General features: G+C 27.6%; 1 protein-coding gene across 1 annotated transcript in view; it reads right to left on the bottom strand.

Annotated features, from left to right (window-relative positions):
* The window catches only part of LOC129972450 (serine/threonine-protein kinase PLK1-like), a 231,199-nt gene extending 212,931 nt beyond the window's left edge, over window positions 1-18,268 (bottom strand). The window contains exon 1 of the mRNA XM_056086592.1: window positions 17,628-18,268. Within this exon, the coding sequence (XP_055942567.1) occupies window positions 17,628-17,840 (213 nt within the window). The 5' untranslated portion in view covers window positions 17,841-18,268. The remainder of the gene's footprint in view (window positions 1-17,627) is intronic.
* Window positions 18,269-27,567: the final 9,299 nt, after the last annotated feature.

Genomic DNA, 27,567 nt, shown 5'->3' with positions numbered 1-27,567 from the left:
TTTTAGTATTATTCTTCTGCAACATCTGAATGTATATTATTCCTCCCACGATTTTCTCAAAGTCAATTTAACAACCTCTCTGTCTTCCTCTAATATCCACTACATCCCCCGAACGTATAGAGGGTGTTTGAATAGTGCAGGGAAAGCGGCAACAAATCCTCGAAGATCACAACAGTTCGCAACTGCGCTCTATCCTTCATTTTTCTCGAGCAACGACATGGGAAGACACATTTGCGCTTCCTTTTCACTAACTAAGCCCAAAATTTAACACTGGTTTACAATTTTGGCCACAAGATGGGGCATTAAATCTTATTTATCTGCCTTTTTAAGTTATCATGCAGTCATATATTTGAATATACGAAGTAATAAATCCCGCCCCTTTAACAAATCTGGTCTAAAATTTAATTCACAGCAATTCCGGTGATACATATCGATAATAATAATCTATTCTAATTTCCTTCAAACAGCTCATTGTGTTAGAATTAACGTGCTCACACGTATACAAAGAGACAGACAGTCAGTCCGTCAGTCAAATTTCGACTAGATCTCCATAAAAATTTAGAAATTTCTTGTTATAATTACATATCAAATTTCATCGCTCAAAAAAATGTTTAAATGCCATTTTTCAGTAATTAATTTAATTATAAATCCATTTAAACACAAAATTCTTTTTGGGGATTCCTAAAGTATTCAAAAAAAAATTATTACAGAGGTAAATAATTTTCTTACAATTTCATGGCCTTAATTATTCTATAGTTTATGTTCAAAACTAGATATGCATGACGTCATCCAATAAATACAATGTGTTCGAAAAATTCGTTAGGGAAAAATGTAATTATTCATGATTCGGTGAATGTATTTTCGATTACAAACATTATTACTATTTATGCTTTTATGCATAGAGGAGACATTCACAATTTTGCTTTTTGTGGTAATCAGAGTTTTTACAACAGAACAATCAGATCTGCTAATTAATACAATTATTCCGTATCACTTTGGCCACTTTGAAATAAAACATTCTGATACAGACATCATACATTAAAACCCAAAGCTAAATAAAAATTAAGTGAAAAACTTTAATAACTGAAGCAATAATTTAAAAAAAAAGAATTCTTGTATATGTTACCGGCAAAGTATGAAATCCGGTATTGCATATAATGCATAAGAATAGGCGGCAATATATGAAACGTATTTTAATGGCATTTTCATTATTTTTTCAAAATAACATTTGCATTTTTGAGGAATGCACGTTATTTATATAATAGCCTTATCAGGATCTTTTTTCATACTTTGCCTAAACCGCATTTGTCATTCTATAGAATGCCTAGATATTATATTATATAATGCTTAGGAAAAGTATGTAACAATTCTCATACTTCTTACTTTGCCTAAAAACGCCAGGTATTACATTCAATGTCTAGGCCTTCTATAGAACTTTGCCGGTAACATATGTAGTAGAAGATTCAATTATACGTACATACATATATATGTGTGTGGATTTTTAGAAATTTAATATTCTTCAAGTATTACAAATATTGTAAATAAAGTTTTAACAAATATTGTTTATAACTGACTTTGTGACAATATTATTTATTCTTAAAAGTCATTCAGGATATACTGTTTGGGGGTACATTATAGAAAATTCAGTCAAAAATTTGAAGTAAATTATTATTACATTTTATATCTGTAAAATATAATTTAATGAAGATCGTTATAAAATTGTTTTACATAGTTGTTTTTCCAATCTTCAAAAAATAAAGAGAGGGAAGAATTAGTTTTTTTTTTTCTTTTTTCTATTACTTAAATTAAGAACAAAAGAAAAGCAATTCTTGTTATACATTTATAATGAAGTATAAAATTTGAATATAATGAAGTTTAATGAAGTAACTTTATAAATTACAAGTAAATAACCAGAATATAAGAAATTTCGCATCATTTAAAGAAGTATTGCATTTTGTTTTTGGAATTTTTTTTGATACATATTTTTGAAATATTCAAAATCAATCATAGATCAAGAAAACATTAAAAATGTGAAGTAAATTATTCATTTGTGATTGTAAAAATACATTTATAATGACGTATAATATTTCCATAATATGAAGTAACTTTATAAATTAATAGTAAATAGCAAGCATATAGTCCGGCATTATATATAATGCCTACCCATTCTATAGAATGCTGGTGTATCATACTTCGCTGGTAGCACACATACTATTCAATTATCTCTCAGTATAAAAAATTAGCCGTTCTATTTAATGTGTTTGACATTTGTTCTTTCACTACATTTAATCAAAACGATTGCCAAAACAAACTGCAAATAATTGGAACTTCATCAGCTACACAATGATTATTCATTACATAAATATTAAACAAAAAATCTTCTCAGTTCAGTATGCTATCCCAATTATCTTGGGAGCAATCTATTACCTTTTGGGAAAACCTGACCTACAAGCTTTCATTTAGCGCAATCTTTCAATGAATTAGCTGCCTGCGCATAAAAAATTCACCTCTCGTCTGGATATCGTGAATCGGATCGAATAGAAAATTACTCGTGATCACGGAATTAGCATAATCAAAACTTCATCGAACAGCTTTGCTCTCTGTGGCAGCATTTCAGGAAAAACTGGGCCAATATTTGAACGTCGGGCTCTCGTTCACGTAATACAGGATGTGGTTTGTTGTAAAGAATAATTTGTTGGGAAAATGCTATCAATAAAATCAATAAAATATTTTGTTTACCGTTTTTTGAATTAATTTATAACACAGTAGATAAAGGGTTAAAATCTGGAGCAAATAGGTTTGATAAGAACCGATTAAAAAGATGAGTTTGTGATATTGATGATAGATTTTTGTTTCCATGATGATGAAGTTCATAATGACGTATATATTGTATGCTCATTTATATATTCGCAACTAAAGTTATTATAATTGTAAAACCAAAGGATCCTTGTAATTTGGTCTCCTTGTGGTTCCCTTGTAATTTTCTCGCATTTTCTTTAATAAAAATGTAATTTGACGATTATTAGCTGATACAGCTGTTGTAACCTCTCCCACCTAAATAAAAATTATGAGCCTTGGACACGACCACGAGTATTCAAATTTTTATTTCCAATATCCACCGAATGAACGATTTGTGCTTTGTAGAGTAGTGAAAACAGATTTGGAGGAATTGTCAGTACTATTTTAAGTACTGATTTGGACTTTTTTTCTTTTTGTAGTCGATTGAGGCCACAATTTGACAAAGTACTAAAAAGTACAAAGTACAAAGTACAAAGTGTTAAAAAAATGATGATGAAGTTCATAATGACGTATATTGTATGCTCATTTATATATTCGCAACTAAAGTTATTATAATTGTAAAACCAAAGGATCCTTGTAATTTGGTCTCCTTGTGGTTCCCTTGTAATTTTCTCGCATTTTCTTTAATAAAAATGTAATTTGACGATTATTAGCTGATACAGCTGTTGTAACCTCTCCCACCTAAATAAAAATTATGAGCCTTGGACACGACCACGAGTATTCAAATTTTTATTTCCAATATCCACCGAATGAACGATTTGTGCTTTGTAGAGTAGTGAAAACAGATTTGGAGGAATTGTCAGTACTATTTTAAGTACTGATTTGGACTTTTTTTCTTTTTGTAGTCGATTGAGGCCACAATTTGACAAAGTACTACAATTTTGATAACAAGAAAAGCAGTCAGCTTGTTTTCGAATCTGGTTCAAAATTTGGTACGGATATATCTTATAGATACTAAAACTATATACCAAATTTTATTTACCTAGCTCTTTGGATTTGATATAGATCCAGTTCAGTTATTATCAAACAAACTGGTAAATAAATTTCAAGGACTCATTCAAAATTTGACAGAAATCTAAAAATTTGGCCTTAAGACCACATACCAAATTTTATTCTTCTAGCTTAAGGCGTTTTAGTTATCGTATTCGCAAACTGACATATTCCCAAAAAATGTGTTTGACACTTGGAAATTCTTTAAAATATCGCGTTTAAATTTCTCAACTACTACAATACTTTCTCTAGTATATTTCGTATACGAAAAGTAAAAAAAAAAAAATTCATTAACAACCATACGAACAATGTTAAATAATATTAACAGTGCTAATCTACTTTAAACAATACGCCATCAAATTAATTCCATTTAACTTTTTTTTAAATCAACAGGAAACTGAAGATGATGTCACGGAAAATTTCATATAACACACAGTTCAAAAATTGAGTTAATTCCAGGACACCTAGAGATGACCGCTTAAAAACCTTTAAAAAAAGAAAATTACGAGTTTGTTACACTAAGGGGAAAAAATAGAAATTACATGACCTTACTCCAACTTAGCAATTTTTACAAAAATTCCCATTTCAATATCTTTATAAAAGACTCGACTTGATTTATAAATCATTGATGGACAAAATATTAAAAAATACAAGGCCAATGCCATTTATTATAATACTCAATAAGAATTTTAAAAATTTCTCAATACTAATACAACGAGTGATCATATGATAACATTTTTAGAAGTTATATTTTGTTACAAAAATAACATTTTTAGCAGTTATGCAATTTCTATGCTAATAATATTAAAATCTGCATTCGACCAAATAGAACCTTTATGCAGATTGTATTTAATCCGTGGACTATAATTAGCCTATCATTTGCTTAATCTTCTATGTAAACCTTAAGTCTTAAAAGTCTTAACAACCATGCCAATGATTAAGCTTTCATTACGTATCGAATACAAATGGTTATCTATCTCTATGATCTTACAAAACAATCCCAATCGACGGTGTATTCAAAATAGAGATGAGACCTATTTCAATATGCCAATCAGGAAGGTTGTACATTAGAATTACAACTAAGACCGTAAAACTTTTCAGCTTTCAATGGTTACAATTAACATAAATCACAGTCATTTTTAAATTACAGTCACATTATCACTACGTATTAATATTATAAAGCACGAACTTTCAAAATTCTCTATAATTAGCAAACAGTTCGAGAGACACGTGCAAAGATTTCTTATTATAACGTCATATCAATCGACATGCAACCTATAAAGTCCCGTTGAAATATCGATGAACAATATCTGTCGCTTCAAACAATCGAACTTCACGCAACAACGGGAGTGACGAACGTTCTTCATCAATACTCATTCATCTAAATAAAACAAACGATAAAATTTTAATGAATTCTTAATAATAAACCACCAACATCAAAACAATCATTAGCATCCATTCAATCTTTCACAAATGTAGCATGTATGACAAATAGGAAATTGTTCCTATTATATTCCTAAAGTATCCAACAGAAAAGAACTTTTTTTTAAATATTATTCGGACAGATTAATTCGCTTTCAAGAAATGGCAACTGTTAGCATTATCGTCTGCCGAAGAGTCATCCAATCCGCGACCTCTAATCAAACAGCCAATCAAGCACCACGATTCACACGCAACCGATGGTTTAATGCAGTTCTCTCGTTCTGGGAGACAATGATTTTTGTGATTTAGTGTCCGCGAGGGTTTTTCGAAACCAAAAAAAAAAAAAAAAAAAAGAATTTTCTGCAATCGCGCGCGACGGACCAAACGAAATTAATGGGTAATAATGGCCCTTTCGTTCTTATCTAATAAACTGAAACTGCCATATGCGCTCAGAAATCTGGTGTAATCAGGTTTCGTCAAAGGGGAAATTCGATGAAGCGGCGAATGCTTCTAGAACTGACTTATTTTGGTTATTTGCAATTATTTTTGATGTGACATTTAATTTCTTTTTTATTTCTCTGCGATCGTCTGGTAAATTCAACAAGTATTTCAAAAGGATTTTATTTTTATTTTACTGGAATATTTTTGGATTATTCTTTTATATAATGTATATCAGGTAAACTTAAATTCTTTATTTTTTTTAAAAAAATTGAAATGTTGGTTAGAAACTTTCTTTGGAGCCAAGGAAAAATATTTTTAATGTAAAAAAATATTTTTATATCAAATATCCATTTATACATTTTTTTTAAATTATAGCTAATATCTTTTATTTAAAGTTAGTTAATTATTTTATATACATAAATAAAAATCCCTCTATCACTTATAATTTTATATGCTATTGTTATTCGAAATATTAGAGACAATCTAAAATGACTTTTAAAAAACTTCCGAAAGTAATTCAATTAAATTTTAAGAGGGAAAACTTAGAAACAAATAAATAAAATGAATTAAATCGTTAAATTTTCATTCAAAGCAATAGCAATAAAGATAAAATACTTTCGATGAATAAACACACTATATAATTAATAAATCTCCAATTATTAAAAATATTTACTATATATTTAAAATAAATATTATTGATTAAATTAATAACTTAAAATTAAAAACATTTTATTAATTGCACATAAAATTCTTCTTATACTTCATAATATATGTAAAGAAAATTCGAATGAAGTTTATGCAGTAATTTTTATAATAGATTTCTATATAATACAAACTACTCATAAAATTAGGCATCAAAGTTATAGGTAGTTCTTTATTTTTGCAAAATTTATTTTAATATAATTCATTAATTCGAATTGCTTTATCCCTTTCAGCTTAAACTGATAAATACTCTATAATCATTTAAAGTAATATTTCCGGTTTTAAAAATAAACGAAATATTAGTAAAATATTCAAATTTTGATAATAAACTTCAAAAACTAACAGCTTTTTGTAGAAATTAACATTTTCTAAATATCGAATGCTATTCTAATACAAAGAAATAATATATTTTGCTGAGAATGACGAACGTTTAATTTTAGAAATGCATACATTTTACTATTTAATAATAATTTTTAACAATATTCAAAAATATTTCTTTTAAATCTATATTATCGTCACAATTAGGCAACACTGATTAACTGAGTCATTACATTCTTAAGTAAGCAATCTTTATACAATACTCAGTTTGGCAGTCGTTGAATTAAAATAACTTGAATAATAATTAAATTTGCACTTTTATAAAAAATACTAATCAGTAATTCTAATTTTTTTCCCACTTCTAATAGTTGCAACAGCTCACAAATTTTCAAAAACATTTTTGTCTCCAGCAGGAAAAAAAAAAACACGTAAAATAAATAAATAAAAATTACTGATCTTTTAAAAAGCTTTTCTATTTCTAATTCTATTTTTTATTTCTATTTCTAAGCAATGCAGTTTCCAGTAAAAATAACATTCCTTCAGTAAAATTAAATCCATATTTTTAAGCAGGCATTGAGATATAGTGAGATACGCTCACGCACAATGTATGGAAACAAATTTATAGATAAATAAATCACGTATATATATTTGAGCAGAGCATTGATCCGTCATTTTCAGAAGGAAAGAAATAAATTGATAAATTGAATTTATAAAAATATGCAAAAAGGAATGTATGTCAGAATACTGTATTTTAAAGATATTTTACTAAATCACGGAAGCGTATCTGCAAACAATGGATCGAAGTAAATTTCATGAAATAACAATATTTTGAACCTTAAAATGATAAAATTCAAAATTATTTTATAGAATAGAAAGAGTATGTCTTTCACTTTCTACAAACCCTTATCTTACCTACTTGGAACAACACAATTCGGCATTTCACCCGTTTATTGACTATAAATTTTATTATTTATAAGTACAGTAGACTCACGATTATCCGCGCCTGCCGCACTAAGTTTTTTTTTTTTTTTCTTGTTTTCAAGCAAAGAGAAAATGCTTCCAAAGCAAGAAGCAAACACAAATGACTGATTTCTTCAAAAAATCGTAGTTTTACAGTTATGCTTTTGTAATTACATAATACATTACAGTATTAAAACAGTACAGATGTATTAATTTTTCTGTGTATCCTTGACGCATCTCGTAACTACAAAGCTCTTTTCTGTTTTCATTAACAAGATGCATTTTTGGTAAGTTTTGAGTGATATACTGAAATATTAAGCGTTAGTGAAACATTTCCTACTGTTTATTTTACGTTTTATTGTACATAAAACGATTTTTCAAAGTTGGAATGACGGTTTTCTCTTTTGCTATACCCGTTTTTTAGCTTTTTTCGGATTATCCGCGATTTTTGTTATCCGCGGAGGCTGCGCCACCCAATTCCGCGGATAATCGGGAGTGTACTGTAAAAAGAAAAATTTATAACATAGTTGAATTTAATAATCAGTCAAGTCATAATTCCTTAGACATTTTATTTAGGGTCAAATAAACCCTTTTATGTATGTAATTATTTTAATCATTTCATATTTATTGAATCTGAGGTTCTCAAACTGTGGTTTACGAAAAGATCTTGAATGAATTCAAGATCTTGTAGCAAAAATTTTCAAAATTGTGTTATTAAATGTAATTTTACAAAAATATTTTTAATAATAACTGATTTTTCTTTCTAGTTTTCATAACAAAATATGATGGATTGTTTGGTCCATTATATAAAACAATATTGATTGCCAATTTTCACGAACTAAAATATAGTAGAACTTCTTTAATAAATTCTTACGTTGGCCCATTCGGAAAAAACAAATAACAGCATACAATCAAAACTCAGTAGAAAATAAAATAAATTCCGTATTTTACATGTAGAATATAATCGAATAGGTCAACTTTTTAATAAATTTTCAAAATGATTTAGCTCATTATGCATAAAAAAAATTGGTGAATATTAGTAAATTTTTTTAATGTTGGCCTACTTTTTACCGAATAATTAAAGAACACTTAATATTAATAATGTTATTTTTATGACAAGTAATCATTTATAAGTTTTTTTTTAACTTTCGAAGAAGGATATATAATAAGGTGGCTGAAGAATATATCACAATATTTTAGAACATTTTATAGCTGAAAATTAAAATAATTCTTTTCACTATAAAGTAGTTTTGTGTTTTGCTTTCTTTTTGAAAAAATTTGCAAGTTTAAATTTGAATCTTATTTCGAAAAAAATTATCTAAGTTTACACTGTCTATGCTTTTGATGTCGATTTTTGATTAAATAATTTGATTTAATTCATTTATTTTCCTAAAAATTTTTTATAATTATAAGCGAGACAGTATCAAATACCTTATCATTATAAACATTGTTTATAACAATGAAATAAATAGAAATTAATCATACCAAGGTAAAACGACATACAACTAAGTAACGAACTAAAGATGATTCAATGTATTAAAACAATAATGAATACAAAATTATAAAAAATTATTATTAAGTTTTTTGACAAACAATATAGAAATGGCAATATTGAAATATAGATTTATATTTAACTTAAGAGAAAATTTGTTAATATTTCTTTATTTTAAAAAGAGGGAGGAAAAGTAAAGTGTGAACTGTCGACACGAAATTGCTTCAAGCGACTTATCCTAAACATGATACAAGATATCTACATAATCAACAAAGCAGGTGCGGCAAAAAAAACAAACACGGAAAGCAGGTGCAATTTCACAGTGTTTTTCTGCACATCATTTCCCCTTAGGTGAACTGTTTTTTCATCTCTCACTTTTGCATTACCTCATTATTTTATTTCTTCCTAGAAACTAATGATTCTCTTATGAGACAACCATACGCCTACCACCTACACCTTTTGAAAAAAAGAAACACCTCGATTCGCCCATTTCAAATAAAAACAAACGAACTTCTCCGGAAATCGTAACTGACAGAAATAAAAAAATTCAAATAATCTTCCTTTTGTGCATACAGAATCAACCTTAGATTGAATAGGCTTGAAAAAATATCAAGCTAACTTTCAGCCTTTTAACATATAACAAGAAATCACGAAAGATTAAAAATGTTCTGCAGAACAGTTCTGCGGAAATAAAAATTAATAACTGTATTTTTTCAAAAAATTCTAGTGATTTTCTAATAAAAAGCAAACGATTTTTAAAGGAAGCTGAAAGGAAAAAGAAAAAAAAATCAATTATTTTTGGATTATGTAGAAGTATTGAATAAGCTAGCAAGAATTATAAACTAATTTTCAACGTTTTTTAATGCAAGGCAACTAATTACTATAGATTAAAAGTTCGTTTATCAAAACAATTAGAGGGAATATTTTTCAATCCTCTCCCCATGAATCTAAATCATCGTCCTTTTTTAAATCATATTTATTATTTGGTAAATAAAACGCTTAACAAAGGGATATCATATAAAATTTGAATTGTCTTCCAATCAATTTCCATCATTTGTTTTAAAATGAAAATTGACAAACTTGTTTTATTTTTTTCTATAAATAAGTTTTGATGCAAAGAATGGGCGTTTTAAAAAATAATTTAAGAAAATATCTTTTAGTAGATTTCAAGAATATATTTATTAATTTGCGAAGAATCATTTTATTATTTTTTTTCTAAAATATTCAGAAAAACCTTGGATTAAATTGGAAAAAATAATTTCCAAACTAGTCCATATTCAATGAATATTATATGAAGAATATGACACACAATCAGTTTATAAAATATTTAACTCTAATATTTGATATCTCAAGAAGTTTTAATGAACACGGCATATCAAATGAATGAAAAAAAAATCCCGAAATTCGTTAATATATTAATTTCTGAATACTTTTGATGGTAACGAGTCAAGTGTAAGAAAGAAAAAAGTAAAAACAAGTATCTATTAAAGAGCCGTGAAAACATTTACGAGGTTTTCAAGGATTAATGCCCGGAATTAATTAAATGAGTATATGCGTAGTTGAGAAAAACGTAGTTGTTTGAACCTTGTTTTACAAAGCATGGAAACAACTATTTGTAAACATTGGTTCTGTGATTAACTTTTATTTAGAGGACAATAATATAACATCTGGATTATTTTCAGGCCATTATCGAATATTACAATACAATTAAAATGCTGTTTTATTTGCTTCCATAAACGCTACTCAAACCTTTAATTTCTGCTTTATTAAGATGCTTCATTATAATGCCAGTTCTATTCAAAAAAATCATAAATGACCCAGTGGTCTTCCTAAAACTTTCTTGCACACAGGTGTTATCTCAGAGAGCACCTTGCATGGCATTTTCGTACAATAAATACGAAATATTAATTTTTGGCGGGGATTTAGCATTTTTACGCGTGCTGTCACTCAATCACGTGATCAATGGGGAAGTGCTGGTTTCTCTCTCTCTCTCTCTCTCTCTTTTTTTTGTAATTACACCTCGGCATGCGTTTAAGAGTATCAGAAAATCAAATCTGCGTTTTTTCCAGCCGTTTGAAACTAAAATTCGACACAAAACTACAATTGTAGTGTCACAATATCCTATACCAAATTTACTTAATATTACTTTGACATACCTGTCATTACGTTTTTGAACTACCACATTTACATGCTTCTGAAAATACACACAGAGAGAGACGGTTAATTCTAGTAAGATTTGGCGCAGAATTTAATGTGTTTCACTATAGATGTTAAATTTATGTACTGAAATTCATCCATCTAGCTCTCTTCGTTTTGTAGTTATCACTTCAAAATTGTAATTCAACAGCTAGACAGATTTTCTCTGAATGACTTTCGTTTAAAATCTAGAAATTTGACCATTAATATACTAAATACCAATTTGGTGCTAAATTTCACCTGTCTAGTTCTAAGCGTTTTTGAGTTATCTTTGTCACAGACAGATATAATTTAGAACTCGGGGAAGCCTGAAATGTGGAGATTCGTCAAAATCTCGGGTTCGAATTTTTTGACAATTACAGACTTCGTATGCAAGAAATTAAAAATGCCTAAACTAGGCCTTAGAATAACACATAGTATAAATTATGATCGGGTCGTTTAAGAAACCATACTAGATAGCTAAGGCTTGAATGATGTATTACATGTATCAGGATTTTGTAAAAAATGTTTCAAATTGAAATTAAAACGCCTGAATTTTAAATAACATTAGTTTCATTAAACAAAATGTCAAAATGGAGGTTTAAATTTTTAATCTATACTTTTTTTTATATTTATCGCTATTTAAATATATCAATTATATTTAAAATACAAACATTTAGGATTAAGAATATTTAACTGTTTGTTATAATGCATTCTAGAATTTTTGATGTTTTTTCAATTTCAATCACATTTCTAACAATAGGGTGATCGGTTTATGCTTCTTAAATTCAAAATGTTTTGCATATATAGAAAAAGTATATACTTAATGTATGTACATAAAATCAAGCGACTATTCTGGATTTATTGAGACAGGTTACAGCGATTTTAACGATAAAATAAAAAAGTTACTAAAAAAAAAAAAAAAAAAAAAAGACCGGTACAGTTAGAAAAATGCTACACTATAATAAATCATAGGAAAAAATTTCATGGAATTATTTGTAAAATTAAAAGAGATATCTGAGATTAATATTATGGACATTCCGTGATTTGGAAAAAAAGGGCTTGGCCTGCATTGAAAAATGTATTCTTCGGTACTGCCTTAAAGTTTCTCCGAGTTAAGTAATGGCGAAGTGAAATTTAAGCAAAAAGGACAATAATAATAATAATAAAATCTGAAAGATGCACTCGGGGGGGGGGGGTCTTGTGCTGAACAAGTAAAGAGTAAGACAGACATTATAAATAGATTAAATGTGAGTGATAATAAGCTTAATACTTTGAGAAATATTATTTAAATTTTAATATACTATTTAGTTAGTAAAAAAATCTAATTAAAATCTAAAAAAATTCTTTCTTAAAAATTCATCTGCTTCCTAAATTTTTTGTAGCTGTAGTTTAAATCGTCTGCTCTTTAGAATTTTCAACGACTTTTAAATCACGTGACACACCACGAAATCAATTTATAGATGGTATTCAGCTAATAAATATTATTGCAATAACATTTTTTAGTACTGCACTTTCTTCTAAATTACACAAAATTAATATTGTCCAAAACAATTAACTACAAGAATGATCGCGCTGCACCGCATTCCGAAATGGTTAAAAATAGAACGTTCTAAAATCTCCCAGTAAGGAATGAGTTAACAATCACATGTTCGGTGCTAGAAAATCATGTCGGAGCATGCACGTGGGGAAGTAAAGAGACAACGCCTCCAAATCAGTCATTTCCAAGAATTCCTTTTACCTCAGGGTTTGAAAGACCGTGGGAGAGACAATCCAAACGCGACCCCGAGCCTCACAGGTATTTGTGAGGTTCAAGGTTATAAAGGAAGAATCTAACTGACCCACATACACGTAATTCCTATAATAAACTCTTACCTCTGTATCAGTTACTTTTCTAGTAATGACACAGTAGCAAGTTTGAAAAGTTGAGAGATATATTTATAACGAAAATACTACATCAATGTAATCATTTTATAAAATAGTTGCTGAATCCCAGAAGAGCTTTCGTATCAAAAATTCAGGATTATCTCAGATTCAAAATTATAAATCTAAAGAGAATTAATTTATTGTGATTAAGCTTCAAATGACAAATCAATTAATTTGCTAATCAATGTACAAGAACTATAAAATAAAAAATGATGAAATTTCCTTATTATTCCATTAATTTTAATTTAAACTATTTTTAATCTCATCTTAATGAGCCAATTAAAAAACAGTTTAAAGTTAAACAGCGAATGCGGAAAAACAATTTCCAAGAAATGTCTATTTTGAAGTCCAAAAAGTGTAAACGATTTATGTTAACTGTTTCTCAGTGGTCTTTTTTGTTATTATCTGAGTTTTACCTGTAATTGTTTTACGTTCCTAAAGTTTGAAAAATCGAAACTTCCCTAATATCTAAAGAAAGAAAAAAAAATATGACTCAAAATAAGAATTGCAGGAAACATTCGACTAAAGGACGATCCATAGAATTGTTTAAAAGCAAGGTTTAATGTTACAAATGGCATAAAGATGATTCTAATATATAAACAATTTGTCTTTCGAACAGCATAAATACATTCAAGGCTTTTATAAACAAAATGATTCTAACGGAAATAAATACAATTAAACAAAACAAACAAACAAAAATTGAATAGTCTTTCGTTTCATTTTTCTATAGGAGAAAAAATTTTCATATCTTAATGAGGATTTTTATGAAAATTTATAATTGTCGATCGAATATCAAATCTTCTATTAATGAAAATACATAATGATTATAATACCACATGATGCAAAAATTTAAAAATGAATGATCGAGATAAGGCATTCATCTTCCGAATTCTATGTTGAAGTAAGATACATTTTGTATTGAACAAAAATAAAAAGTTAAATTCTAAGTAAATATGATACTACAATATCTTATCAGAATACAATATGGCCTATATAATATACATGATAATTCATATCAAAAACGTACAAATCAATGAGTGGATGAATGAATCAAGAAATATATGTTCGTACTCCTCTAAGGAATGCAATAATTCATGAAAATTCACGGCTTCTGTTCAAATACATGATTTAATTATCCAAATTAATTTTAAAATACGTAATTTAATTATTCAAATTAATTAAAGTCATGATTAACGTCATTCAAAACGAAGAATCATTAGAATAACAAAGAAAAACATTGAGAATCTAATTCTAAGAATTGCTTTTAAATACAGTTAGAATTATTATTATTATTTAGAATTATTTAATTAGCAGAATAATATCAGAAATTTATTTCAATATCTATTGCATCCGCAGAATAACATATAAAAGATTAAAAACAAAATTAAACATCTGGATTATGGCTAATGAAAATGTTAAGAGCGCCAAAATAAAGCGTAACTGTAATTTAATTCCAAACGAATGTCAACAGTGTCAATATGTAACCAGAACAAACATTGTACGATAGCTCCAAGCAGTCAGTAATCAAAAGAGAATATTTATTGATGTTAATTAAATTCCAATGAAATATGAGCCATGGCGTTCGAATAAGCAAGTTAGCGAAAACCCAACGACTAATCGAATATTCAAGTTAGCAGACGATCGTTAATCGAATCTTCCTCGACAACGAAGAAAGTAAAAAAAAAAAAAAATCGTCCACTGTAAGTTATTATTATTATTAGTTTTTCTCCCTTTAAGAATTTAAAGGTGTAGTGAGATCAAGCCAAAAATAAATATTAGCATTCGTTGAATGAAAATCAAACGCCATAAAATTCGAACTATCAATATTTATATGAAATAAAAAATTCGACTCTACTTTCTACAAACTATTCTTTAGATTTATTTGGAAATTAGAATGACATTAGAAAAGACATTTCAAGATCATCGTACTGACAGAGGAGAAAAAATGACATAGTCGGTTGATACTAAAAAATAATTCTCGGCATATTTGTACTTGGACATTTAAGTGAAGAATTCATCGCCATTTGAAGAAACAAAAGTTAAATATAAAAAAAATTCCCACTTTATGTGATTTTTTAAACAAACATTCTTTAAATATCTTCATTGTTAACAGAGAAACAGGAGCGAATTGAACAAAAAAATAATTTCTTAGGACCACAGGCATATATATTATATATAATTTACCTACTTTCCAAATAAATGCATTTGGATAAAGTAAAAGATAAATGGATTATAAATAATTAGAACTACAAAGTGTGTTCACACAAAATTAAAAATATTAAAGAAATTAAGATGTTATTAACTATTTCATTTAAAATATATAAGAATATTATTTATTTGTTTAATTGTTTATATTGCACTTGATATGTCCTTCAAAATAATAATTTTTAATGTTGTTAAAATGTTATTATTTCCTAACATCTATCGTATAATTTCCTAACATTTTATCATAATTAACTGCTTTTGATTTTAATTTAAAAAAGCCTTAACTAATAACTATAGCTTATTTTTTAAAGAATTTTATTAATTTAGTTATTTTTCCCATATATATTAAAAATAAATAAAAAATATATAATTTTATAAAATAACTAAAATAAAAAATGAAAGGAAATAAATAATAAACATGTTGATCAAATTAATAATTCGTTGAAATGTGAAATAAATTCATCTAAATTTATTAAAAGAAGGGTTTGCACTGGCTGAGGTTATAAGATGCCTAAATATGGCCGTTAAGCAAACATTTAAAACACTTTTTCTTAAAAAAATTTTGAAAATAAATGTGTGAGTAACCATAAGTTATATGTTAAGAGTTGTAGTATAATAAATTTAAATGAAACTAACCAATATAAATAGTATAATACTAGACGAAATTTTTCCTGTAAATTTCAATGACAATTCAACCTGCTTCCTGTCAAATCCGTTTGGAGATTTATAAAAGGCTATAAGTATGAATTTTAAACTCCTTATATTTTGAAACCTAATAATTCTACTTTAATCCCTTTCCCACTTTAAAAAAAAATTTGAACCCATCTTAAACGACATCCAATTCATGGCAAAGTTTCAAAGACAATCGAAAATCATCCATGGACGACGATTTACTTAAATATGTCTCTCATAAATTTTTAAAAAGAATTTCTTAGTTAAAAAAGTACTGTTTTCATATAACCATCGTTCTTTTATATAAATCGATAGGAATGAAAGATCGAACGCAAAATGACATGAATTTCACAAGAATCAAAAAGAAAATCAGTAACATACTCAGTATGTACAGTAACAATACAGAAAATCGTTTGAATCACAGACATGGCTCTTTAACTGATAAAATAAAATTTATAAAATAAAAGAAATGTTTGAATACATAAACACCATGAGGTGGAAATCAATCTAACTGATAGCATATAGAGTAAAAGTATGATAATGAAATTAAAAACTCAACTCACGCATATTATTTAATAAACAAAAGAAAAAATAACTGATAAAAATAATTTATTATTATTTATTCCAAAATATGGCACTTCAGCGTTATGTAATTAAATAGCACAATAATTTTAAAAGCTTATTAAATAAAGATTATTATTTAATCACGCGCATTCAATGATTAAAATATTCGTGAATATCACTTCACTATTTCAGCAATTTCACAATAATTGCAATTGGAATACATAATATTTCAGATCGGTACAAAAAGATTTAAAAATTATTTTATTTTAAATAAAACATAGACATTTTATTAATATTAAGTATTTACATAAATAAAATATGTGTTTTCATAACTAATTACCACAAATATGACATTATCAACTAGAATCAACGACAAAACAAACAAAATATTTCAAACGATTTTTGTTAAACAGTTCTGATGAATTAATCTGCAATCATTAAATATAACAAAGTTATTTATCAAAAATCATACATTTATTTTCAAAAAAATATTAGATAAAATTTTTCTGCATCTAAAAAATTAATTTACCTTTAACGTTTAATCAAACACCATACATGACAAATATTTGGGAGTTTTTAATATTAATTATTATTATATTAACGAATTACCATCAGAACACTGAATTTAACAAAAATGATTTTGTCATTTAATTATTATTTAACCTCGTAATATTTATTTATAAATATGACTTAACAACCTCGCCATAGTTAATTAGAATTAAAACAAAACAAAAAATATTTTAGAAAACTTGAGTGTTAGAAAATCTAATAAAACGATTTTCATTAAAATATCTAATTTTTTTTATTAACAAATAATCAAACTTAACAAATTACTTATCAGTAGTCAAACACTTTTAATAAAACTTCAAATTCAGTGATTCTTAAGAAATTTTCCATTAATGATTTTAAATATTTTATAATAATAATTAGTAAAATTAAATAAATATAATCACTTTCTTACCTTGCCAAGGAATTTCCCTTTCAAGTACGTGGTTTTTGTTCCAGGATCTATGATATATTCCGGTAGATCTTTTGCGATCTCAATTATTTTCGGTTTTGGTGGCTTAGCGGCCAACATCTCGGGGCTTCGGTTGCTGCTTTTCGACAACCACTCCGCCTTCACCACATCAACGGGGGTGAGCAGGGTCGTCTGCACTTTACCTGGCTGCCCCATGGTTCCCGAATTCGTTTCGAACACCAAACAATACGAGACACCGGCGAGGTGGGCATTCGAATTTCGCTCTCCTCTTTTTGCCTCACACACTCAACACTTTTTCCCACAGCTTCCGGTCGCAGTTATTCTTTAAACTTCGCAAACGATCTTTTCTTTCAAAGAAATCCCTCACGGTAAAAAAAAGAAAACAATCACTTCAGAACACTCCGAATTAAAGTACAATTTCTGTTTGATTTGTCGTTCTTTTTTTATTATTATTATATATCTTTTTTTTTATTTATTTATTTCCTCTTGGATATTTATTTAGTCTTTTTCAAGTCCACTCACCCCCGTGTTTTAGAAAATCAGTATCGCGTGAGTCACTCACATAAGAACTTTCCATAAAGGAAGCTACAAGTTGATTGCGTACCACGCTGACATGTGCTATGAGCGAGAGCCACTGATTGCATTCAGCTTTAGGTGTATTAGGGTTACCTTTCGAGGAAACCGCCTCTTTTTCGCCAAGAGTGATCGCCAAATGGAGATCCATTTAAACTTTCACCCTCTCTTTCTTCTCGTTGCCACGGCAACGTAACAGCATGCGGGTTTCAATGTTGCGTCTTTTTCTTTTTGCATAGAAGGAACGGGATGAAAGGATGAGAATTGTTCGTCTCGAGCAGAGAAGTTTAACAAAAGACAGTGTTAAAGGGTTCATTTGTTGCCATATTCAACAGGAACTTTATTCAACTGGTGGAAGAAAAGAGCACTTATGCAAGCAGAAATGTTATACGTGTTTTCTTAACATTTAACGAACTCTCATATGGACGATCAGCTAAAGACAATAATTTCTCTTACTTTTTCTGATTTTATTTTTAAAGAGTGTTTGAATAGCGGGTTTTTTTAATTTTAAGTAATGACTTTAATAATGTAGTTTGTGTTTTGCTCTGTGAGGTGTTATGTTGCACATTTATAAGCAAAAATAATACAATAAATAAATCAGAAGACAATGAATATTAAAGAAAAAAATTTTAAAAATTCGTTAACATGTTCGCAATTTGTACCTTCTATCTAATTATATAACCCTTTCTCTATTACAGATACTCAAGTGGGTTGTTTTAAAATACGTAACTACATTAAAAAGTCTTTTTTTTTTTTTTTTTTTTTTACGGAAATAAGGTTAAATAATAAAAAAAAAATGTTTGAACAGTTTGCTTTATAAAACCGTTTTAATTTTATTTTTAAGTTCATTTTACTTTGAGGGAAGTTACACTGATTTTTATATTTGCACTTTACATTTTTAAATATTATTTTCTTTCATTTAATCTTGTGGTAGAATTTTCTTACGAAAAATCTCATAAATTAAAATCTAATGAACATTTTTTTTGTTCAAATTTGATCTAATAATTTCTCAATATGCTTTGCAGTTCTTGAATTAGAGAATAAGTAATCTATTCAATTAGAAACATTCTAGTTGCTTCAGTGCTTCACAAAATGGAAAAAAAAAAAGAAAAAAAATCGAAAATTTTAGGTTATTTATCAGTCGAACCCCAATATTTAAAGAGTGGATATATACACAGCTTATTTTTTAATTTAGTTATTTGGTTATAAAATTCTTAAAGTATCCGAAAATTTCTAAGCAAGTCATTAGATAAATCTCTAAATTAAAGGATTTTTGCTTTATACCTTTTTTTACAGAAAAAAAAAAGGCAACCTCCTTTTTCTTTATATTAATTTTTAAAAAGGCTTTGTAATTTAACTGATATATTTTGGTTTTATAGCTGTTTTATTTTTCAATTTTTTATGTAAAAATTCATAAATATAATTATTTTAGAACGTTTATCAAAAAAAATTCATCCTGAACTTAAATACCTTAAATATAATAGATAAGGTGTCATCTAATTAGAAAACTGATGGGAATCACAGGCAACAGTCAAATGGTGCCAGCGATAATGAACAATTAAAAAAATTAAATATATTGTTGATTTGACTTAGATATTCATTTGAGTGCCAGAGTCAGTGCATTTTTCCTTGACTAGAAAGCAAAGATAGGACTTGGATGAAACCTCGGTTATTTGTTCAGAAGAGCATTTTAAGACTGTTTATAAGTTTTCAGTTGTTAAAGTTTGGAGTTGCATTAGAAGACTTCAAATAAAAGATTTCGCATCAATTTGTAATAAATCAAAGGGTTTTAAGGAATGTGATCATGGGAACATGGATATGCATGTTTCACCATGATTTAAGAATAGATAAGAGTTAATGAGTGGATGATAGTATAATTCTTGATTTGATCGAAGAAATTCTTAGAAAACATCAAAAATGTGATTAAAATTCCTTTTTTGCATATCAGAACTCCATGGTTTTACGATTTTATTTCCACATGGTTCCTGATCCAAATCCCACTTTTTGTACTTAATTATTTCTAACACGCACTCTAAAAATTTGATGGCTATCGCAGTTTCTCACGCTTCAAGCCAAGGAATAAATATCCCTAATGCCTACAACATATCTTCAATAATACCTATGATTCCCTTTCCGAAATCATCGTATATCAAAAAAATCCCTAAAAGTATTTCACAGTAAAATCATCAAGTGAAAAATTTCTATGAGTTTGCTCTTGTGTTGTAATGTAAAAGTCTATTTATCTTTGCTTCACCCAGTGTAGAAATTATGCCCTCCTGCGGTAAAATAAAATAATTTAATTCAAAATTTGTCTTCTTTTCTCCAAAATTGCATATTCCCTTTCCTAAATCGACATGGGTAAAAAAAAAAATCCCTATGAGACTCTCTCGGTAAAAAGCACTAAAAGAATAATTTCACACACTGCCTGCTTGTGTCTCGGTGTGAAAGGACGCGTTTTTCATCGATCATCCCACTGTACAAATCATACCCTCCCGTGGAAAAATAAATTGAAAACAATGCCAAATTAGATTTCTTGCCGGGCACTCTTCTACAAAATTATGTCGTATATACGAATCCGCGTAGTTATTACTTGGATAGAAGGTTTTGCCTTAAAAAGAAATTTTCTAATTTTTTTTTTAAGTTACTTAAAAAAATAATTGAAAATTTAACATAAAAACATTTTTACACCCTTTTAAAGATTATAAAAATTTTGTTTTTTATTGATATCAGTTTTATTTTCTTCTTATTTCTTCTGGGATATTAATAATTTTTTTGCGTTCTATTTTTTAATAATTATTTTTTTATGAAATATTATTAATAAATTTATGTTATTCCAGTAAGAGAAAAGACTGAAGGTCATCACCTTTAGGCTTTATCAAGCTTTACGTAACTTTTTATAAAGCTTTATATAACTTCTTTAAATTTTGCTTTTCATTGATACTAAATTTATTCCCTTTCAGTTTCTTTTGTGATAATAATAAACTGCTAAAGTACTAAATTAATAATTTTAGTAATAATTTTATAAAGTATTATTCATAGGTTTGTTTCATTCCAGTAAGTGAAAAGACTCCAGGTCATGACCCCCAGCCTTTATCAAGGTTTATATAAGTTTTTATTTGTTTATTTCGTATATGAAAAAGTAAAATTCTTGGAACAAATATAATCCATGAAGTAACAGAAAATAAATATTATCTTTATTTTAGAAATATTATTTGAAAAAGTATTGCTATAATTAATTTATTATTACATCAAAGCATCTTATCGAAATAGGATATAACTTTGCAATAAAAAAATAAATTAGATAATATTAAACGTCTATTTTTGGATAAGTCTCTTGAGAAATATTTACTAGTCATTTTTTAAGAACTTATATCTCAAGAACTTACATCTACATATTTGAAAAAGTATTTTCAAATATTGAAAATACTTTTTCAAATTGAAAAAGTATTTTCTATTTGAAAAAGTATTTTCAAATATGTAGATTTTTATTTTCATCATTGGAAAAAGATTCTCAAACGCAGTAAAGATAATAAAATATTATGTAGACTACTAAATATGGATATATTCAATAAAAATTTCCAAAAACTCAAAAGCAAAAAAAAAAAAAAAAAAAAAAAAATAGGGAATACAATATTTCGTAGAAATTTCTAAATTAAAATCGGTTTGTCATTGAAAAGTTGACTCCTAAGGATCGAGGGGCTCTGTCTATCTGTAGATTGATTTCCAGTGCGACATTTTTCACGTTTTTTTTTTAAATCTTGTGTCTCGTCTTCTGTCTGCTTGTAACTAGATTTTTTTTTAAAATAATTTTTCCGACTTTTTCTAAGAAAGAAAAAAATATTTGTTTAGTTTAAAAAAAGATATTAGACAATTGTGGTAAGTTAACAAAAGGGAAACAAATATTATAACGATTCACACAAAAGTTTTTCTAAAATTGCAGGTAAAAAACATTTTGCTAATGGATGGGAAAATTTATTTATAGGCGTTAGGAACCATGGTGATCTGGTCGTAAGGTCACAATTTCGGAACCGGAGGGTTCTAGACTCGATTCCACCGAAGAACCATCGTGTAAGCAAGCCCGATGCATGCCAATTCGTAGGGGCCAATTGTCCCCCACTAGCGCAGCATGTCGCCTTGGCGAGAGAACGACAGCCCAGGAATTATCCTCGTCTTCTGACCGTGGCTCAAAATTACAAGGCCCGTCTCAAAATAGTCCTAGTGTTGCTTTAAAACGGGACGTTAATATAACTAAACTTATAAGTGTTAGGCAGCTATTGCTATTTGTAGATGATAATTTTGACTTAGTGAAATATTATCTAGAGCAAATACTAGAGTTTCAAATTAAATTTGATGGGCAGAAATGGGATGCCTAGAAATAGGGAAATCGGAACTATTTTAAAAAATCACATCGTCATCATCGGTCTGTTGTAAAACTGATATAAACATATTTTAGCTGTTGCGTGGCCGAGTATATGAAACTTTTGAAATTTTAAAACTTCGCTTTATTTCGCAACGGGAGGCATGATTTAAGTACAAAGAATAAGTGGTAAGAAATACGTCAGTCTACATCGCGACACAAGAGCAGAAGAGTGAGAATTTTTCCCTTCAATGGTTTTACTATGAAATTTTGATAGCGATTTCTTTAACACGAGTCTATTTTGGGAAGGAGGTATCTTTAAAAGAATGTTGTAAGAATCAAGGATTCTCATCCCTTCACTCGGAGCGTGAGAAAATGCCGAGACTAGCAGTTTTATAGAGGATGGGAAGAATTAATTAAATAAAAAGTGGAAACTGAATCAAGAAATAAGAGAACATTTTAGAATGAAGTTAATGTGGGTTAAATTAAGATAAAAATTTGAAAATTAATTAGGATTTAAATTAGATTAAGAGATATTATATATATATATTGAATATTCTAATAAGGCAATACAGTATTTTAATATTTTATGGGTTTTTTTTCCATAAATGGTTTAGTTTTTTCGTTTTATTTCAATGTAAAATGCTTCTTTGGTAATAAATTCGAGAAAAATTAAATTATAAGATTCCTTAAAAATATAACAATGAATTGTATATTACATATAAGCTGTCTTAGACGATCCATTGATTCATCGAAGATATCGACTGAGTTTAATTTCGATTAAATCTCTCATGCGTAACTCGATATTTATGTTATCCCTTAATGGTTACACGACACTGATTTATCGTTTTAAAAGCCTTATACCTAGTCTGTTTATTCTGTGAATGAACCTCTCTTAAATCGTATGACATCATAAGGCCATTTAAACATGAATATCTCTATAATCTATTTTCTAATTCTATTTTAACTTTCTCTATACTGTAATTTCATTTTCTGATCACTTTCTTTCTGAAAATCTGATGGTGATAAACGAAATCTGCAGTTGATGAAATGAGCAGATGATAAACGGAAGCATGCTAATTAAAAAAAGTATCCGCTAATAAATCATGTTAAATTGCGTTAATTATTTTAAATATAGGCAAAATCAATAAATTTTTTAAAAATTGTCAAGTTTGGGTTAAGAAAATCACTGCAATTAAACTGGTATAATTTAAACAAAATTTTTTTAAAATTTTAAAATGAATTTTGAATAATGGTATTTTTAGAAATAATCGTAAAAAAATTTATTTATTTGGTGAGTAAAATAAAAAATTTTTAATTGTGAAACTGAAAATAATATAATAAAGGAGTTAAACCACAATAAATATCAAAGGACAGAAAATTCTTAAAAACTCATTAAAATTAAGATGCTGTATTAACAAATAGGATTAAAATTAGGGTTTACTTAAAATATTTATATTAGTAGTATCTTTCGATTTTGCGTTCTTTAGTTTTTGATTTGATGCCAAGTTTCTAGTATACTAATAAAATTATGCTTAAAAAACTTTCTTCAGTCATTTTATATCTGATAATACAGGTAATTATATCTAGTATGACTCATACGACACAGTTTCATAAACGTTTAATTACTTCACAAATATTTGCAAAATTACGCAATGGAGTACTTTTTGAAAAGAATTGCAAACTTAGGAGGTAATCGACTAGTCATACCAGGCGTTTCCTTTACAAATTGTTGCATGTCGAAGTAAATAGCTAACTACATTTAATTTACTTTTGAAAACTTCAGCCATGACCTAAAATAGATCGTTACATTAATTTGATTTTTAAAAATCAATTAAAAAGAAAGAGATAATCAATCTTTAATAAACAATTCACTGATTCGTTGATTTCACAAAGAGCACGAATAAAATTAAGTTCTATAATAAGAGAAAAAAATTACAATACAACAATAACATTCTAATGCTATCAAAGAATTTATTCTGAAAAAGTTGAGGAATTCGAAACGAACTTGTTGTTTAGAAAATATATCGTTTTATTTTTCTGATAGCGAAAAAATCGTTTGGCTTGTATTTATCATGATTATTTAACGAATTAATTCAGTCTGAAGAATTAAAATTGTTTAAAAATTAGGATAGTTAGAGTTATATATACATAACATAAATAATAACTCATCAATATAAATAGTCTACATTTTGCAGTTAAAAACATTAATTAGATATGAGAAAAAAATCTGGAATTTTCCCTGATATTACTTATTGCACTTAAAATTTCATTAAAAAGTCACTGAACTGAAGTCAGGTTTTCCTTGTCTTTTACGAATAAGAATTCTTTATGTCAGATATTTCTTACTGCTTTTTTTATTTAATTTGTTGTACAGACAAGAATTCAGGGTCTTAAAAATTTAATCATTTAATTAAAGACACAAAATAAGAGGATATTTTATAAAATATTGAATTAATTAAAACAAGTTTTTAAATTTTTATTTTGGACTTCGAAATAACAAAAATAAATTCGAATATTTTAATATTATTTTAACAAGAAATTCCAAAGGCCAATGAAAAATATGAATTGCTGAAGAATTCGAATAAATATAGTGCTAAATTCAGCGGTAATTTATTTTATGCGATATTTTACCGATATATTGATTATTTTTTCGATATATCGATTATTTTTTCTTGTTTTGATGCATTTCTTTTACATTTATAATGTTATAATAAATTGAACATTCCATGCAAATATTTTTTATTCTTAGTATAGCACATAATTAAGTTAATATAGCACATAATAAATAATTTCAAAATTTTACAGTTACATTTTAAACTTGTGCTTATATACTACGGACAATTCCTGATGACAAACTCAACACAAAGAATCTTTCTTTCCCTTTCCACCCCCCCCCCAAAAAAAATGGATTTTTGTATCTTGATATTTTTCCTCAAAAGTTTCTTGAAAGAAAATAACAAAGATAATAAAATCATTTCTTGGCGAAAACAAAATAAACAAAATTCCAGGAGAAAAATAAAATGTTCTAGAATCCGTGGAATTTCAGGGGGAAGATTCGAGAAAAACAAAATTACTTACTTTTGTGCATATTCTGATATTTATAAACAAAAATCCTTAACGGTTATTCTACAAACAGTGCAAAGAGAAAATTATTTTTTGTACTGATTATTTTATTTTTAGTGTTTTTAGATTACTTAGTTCTTCAAAGTTTCGATAGCTCAATATATTATCATTTTAAAGCGAAATTTTATTGCTTGAAGCTTCGCGATACACTGAAAAAATATGGCTGAGAACTTGATTTTTGTTTTCTTTATTACAATTAGTATAGATAAATAAACAAACTGTATAGTGTTGGTAATAATTACAGGTGCAGGTAATTTAGGTATTAATTTACAATAATTTGGTAGTAATTATAGGTAATATTATAAGCAATAATTACAGGTAATTAGGTAATAATTTACAGCAATTTATTTCCAATTATTTTAATATCCATATGAATGAACCACACAAATATTTATTTTAATTAAATTAAATCTTTAGCACTTAGTAAAACTGAAGTGATGAATATAACAAAACACTTGATCATATCTCTACTTACATTAGAATATAAACACGCTGGGAGATGATGATGATGATGATGTCGTGTCCGCGTTACCACGGAAAGAGGGTGCAGTAGCTTCTGAGGGTAAAGACTCCTGAGCACCCGAGGGCAGAAATCTGACTTCTAGCTCATATGAAGATGAAACTCACACATTCGCTTGCACAACCCCTTTTTACAGGGGGGCACATTCACACACCTCACAGGTAGAACACAGATGAAGAACAACCATGCACGAACCCTGGATGCCCAGATCACGGGGAATAGCTGGGAGATATTCTAATTTTATTAAATAAACATCAATACGCTGACATTGATAATGCTACAAAACCACGGAAGAAAAATAAACTCTAATTCTAAAAAAAATGAGTTATAGTACATTTCTTTACAATTTTATCAGTATCTATACTTCTTCCACAGTCTCCAAATTCATTCTTTTCCGGTATATGGTAGAAAAACAATCGAATCGTCAAAAAATTTCAATTTTTATATTTGAATAAATTTCTATGACTTAAGATTTCCTTGAATCCGAAAACACATTTTTGAAATTATATCTATCTGTCTGAGAACAAGATATCTCAAAAACATTTTGAGTTTGATGAATGAAATGTGGTATATGATGTTTACATCAAATTTTAAAATTTCTGTCAAATTTTGGACGAAATTCATTCTGTTTATCTGCTTATCTGTCTGTTAATTAAAAAGCAGCCGAATACGATAACTATGAAAAGCAATGATCTATATAAATCAAATTTAGTTCACTGGTTTCGCATCTATAGAGCAAATTTGCATGAAATTTTAAATCAGTTTGTCATCAAATTGACCGTCTGTCGGTCTGTAAACTCATACGCATGTAAACATGACAAATGAAAAACATAATGATTTAAATAAATAAAATGCGATATTTTTGTTATTAAAAATGTAGTTCTACATCAAACCTTCTTTTCAATTGGTCGAAAAAAAGGGGTGTGTTCAACATAAACACTCTTCTTTTTTTTTAATGTACTACGAAACCCCAAACTGTCCTGAGCGAGACTCTGAAAATAAAAATCTGAGCACTCGTGGGGTCCACGGTTTTATCCAAAGTTCAAAATTTTATCCATGGGATTACAGCTTTATTAGGAAGTACTCGAGGAAGTTAAATATATATATATATATATATATATATATATATATATATATATATATATATATATATATATATATATATATATATATATATATATATATATATATATATATGTAATGATATTTTAACTCTAATTTCAATTTAATTAATTTTCAAGATTTTATCTTAATTTAGCCCATAGTAACTTCATTCTAAAATATTCTCTTATTTCGTAATCCAATTCCACTGTCTCTACTTAATTCATTCAAGAGAAGCTTTGTTA

This window comes from Argiope bruennichi, chromosome 6, assembly GCF_947563725.1.
Source record: "Argiope bruennichi chromosome 6, qqArgBrue1.1, whole genome shotgun sequence".
In the NCBI taxonomy this organism is placed as follows: Eukaryota; Metazoa; Arthropoda; class Arachnida; order Araneae; family Araneidae; genus Argiope; species Argiope bruennichi.
Note: the sequence above shows the minus strand (reverse complement) of the source record. Positions and strands in the feature narration are given on the sequence as shown.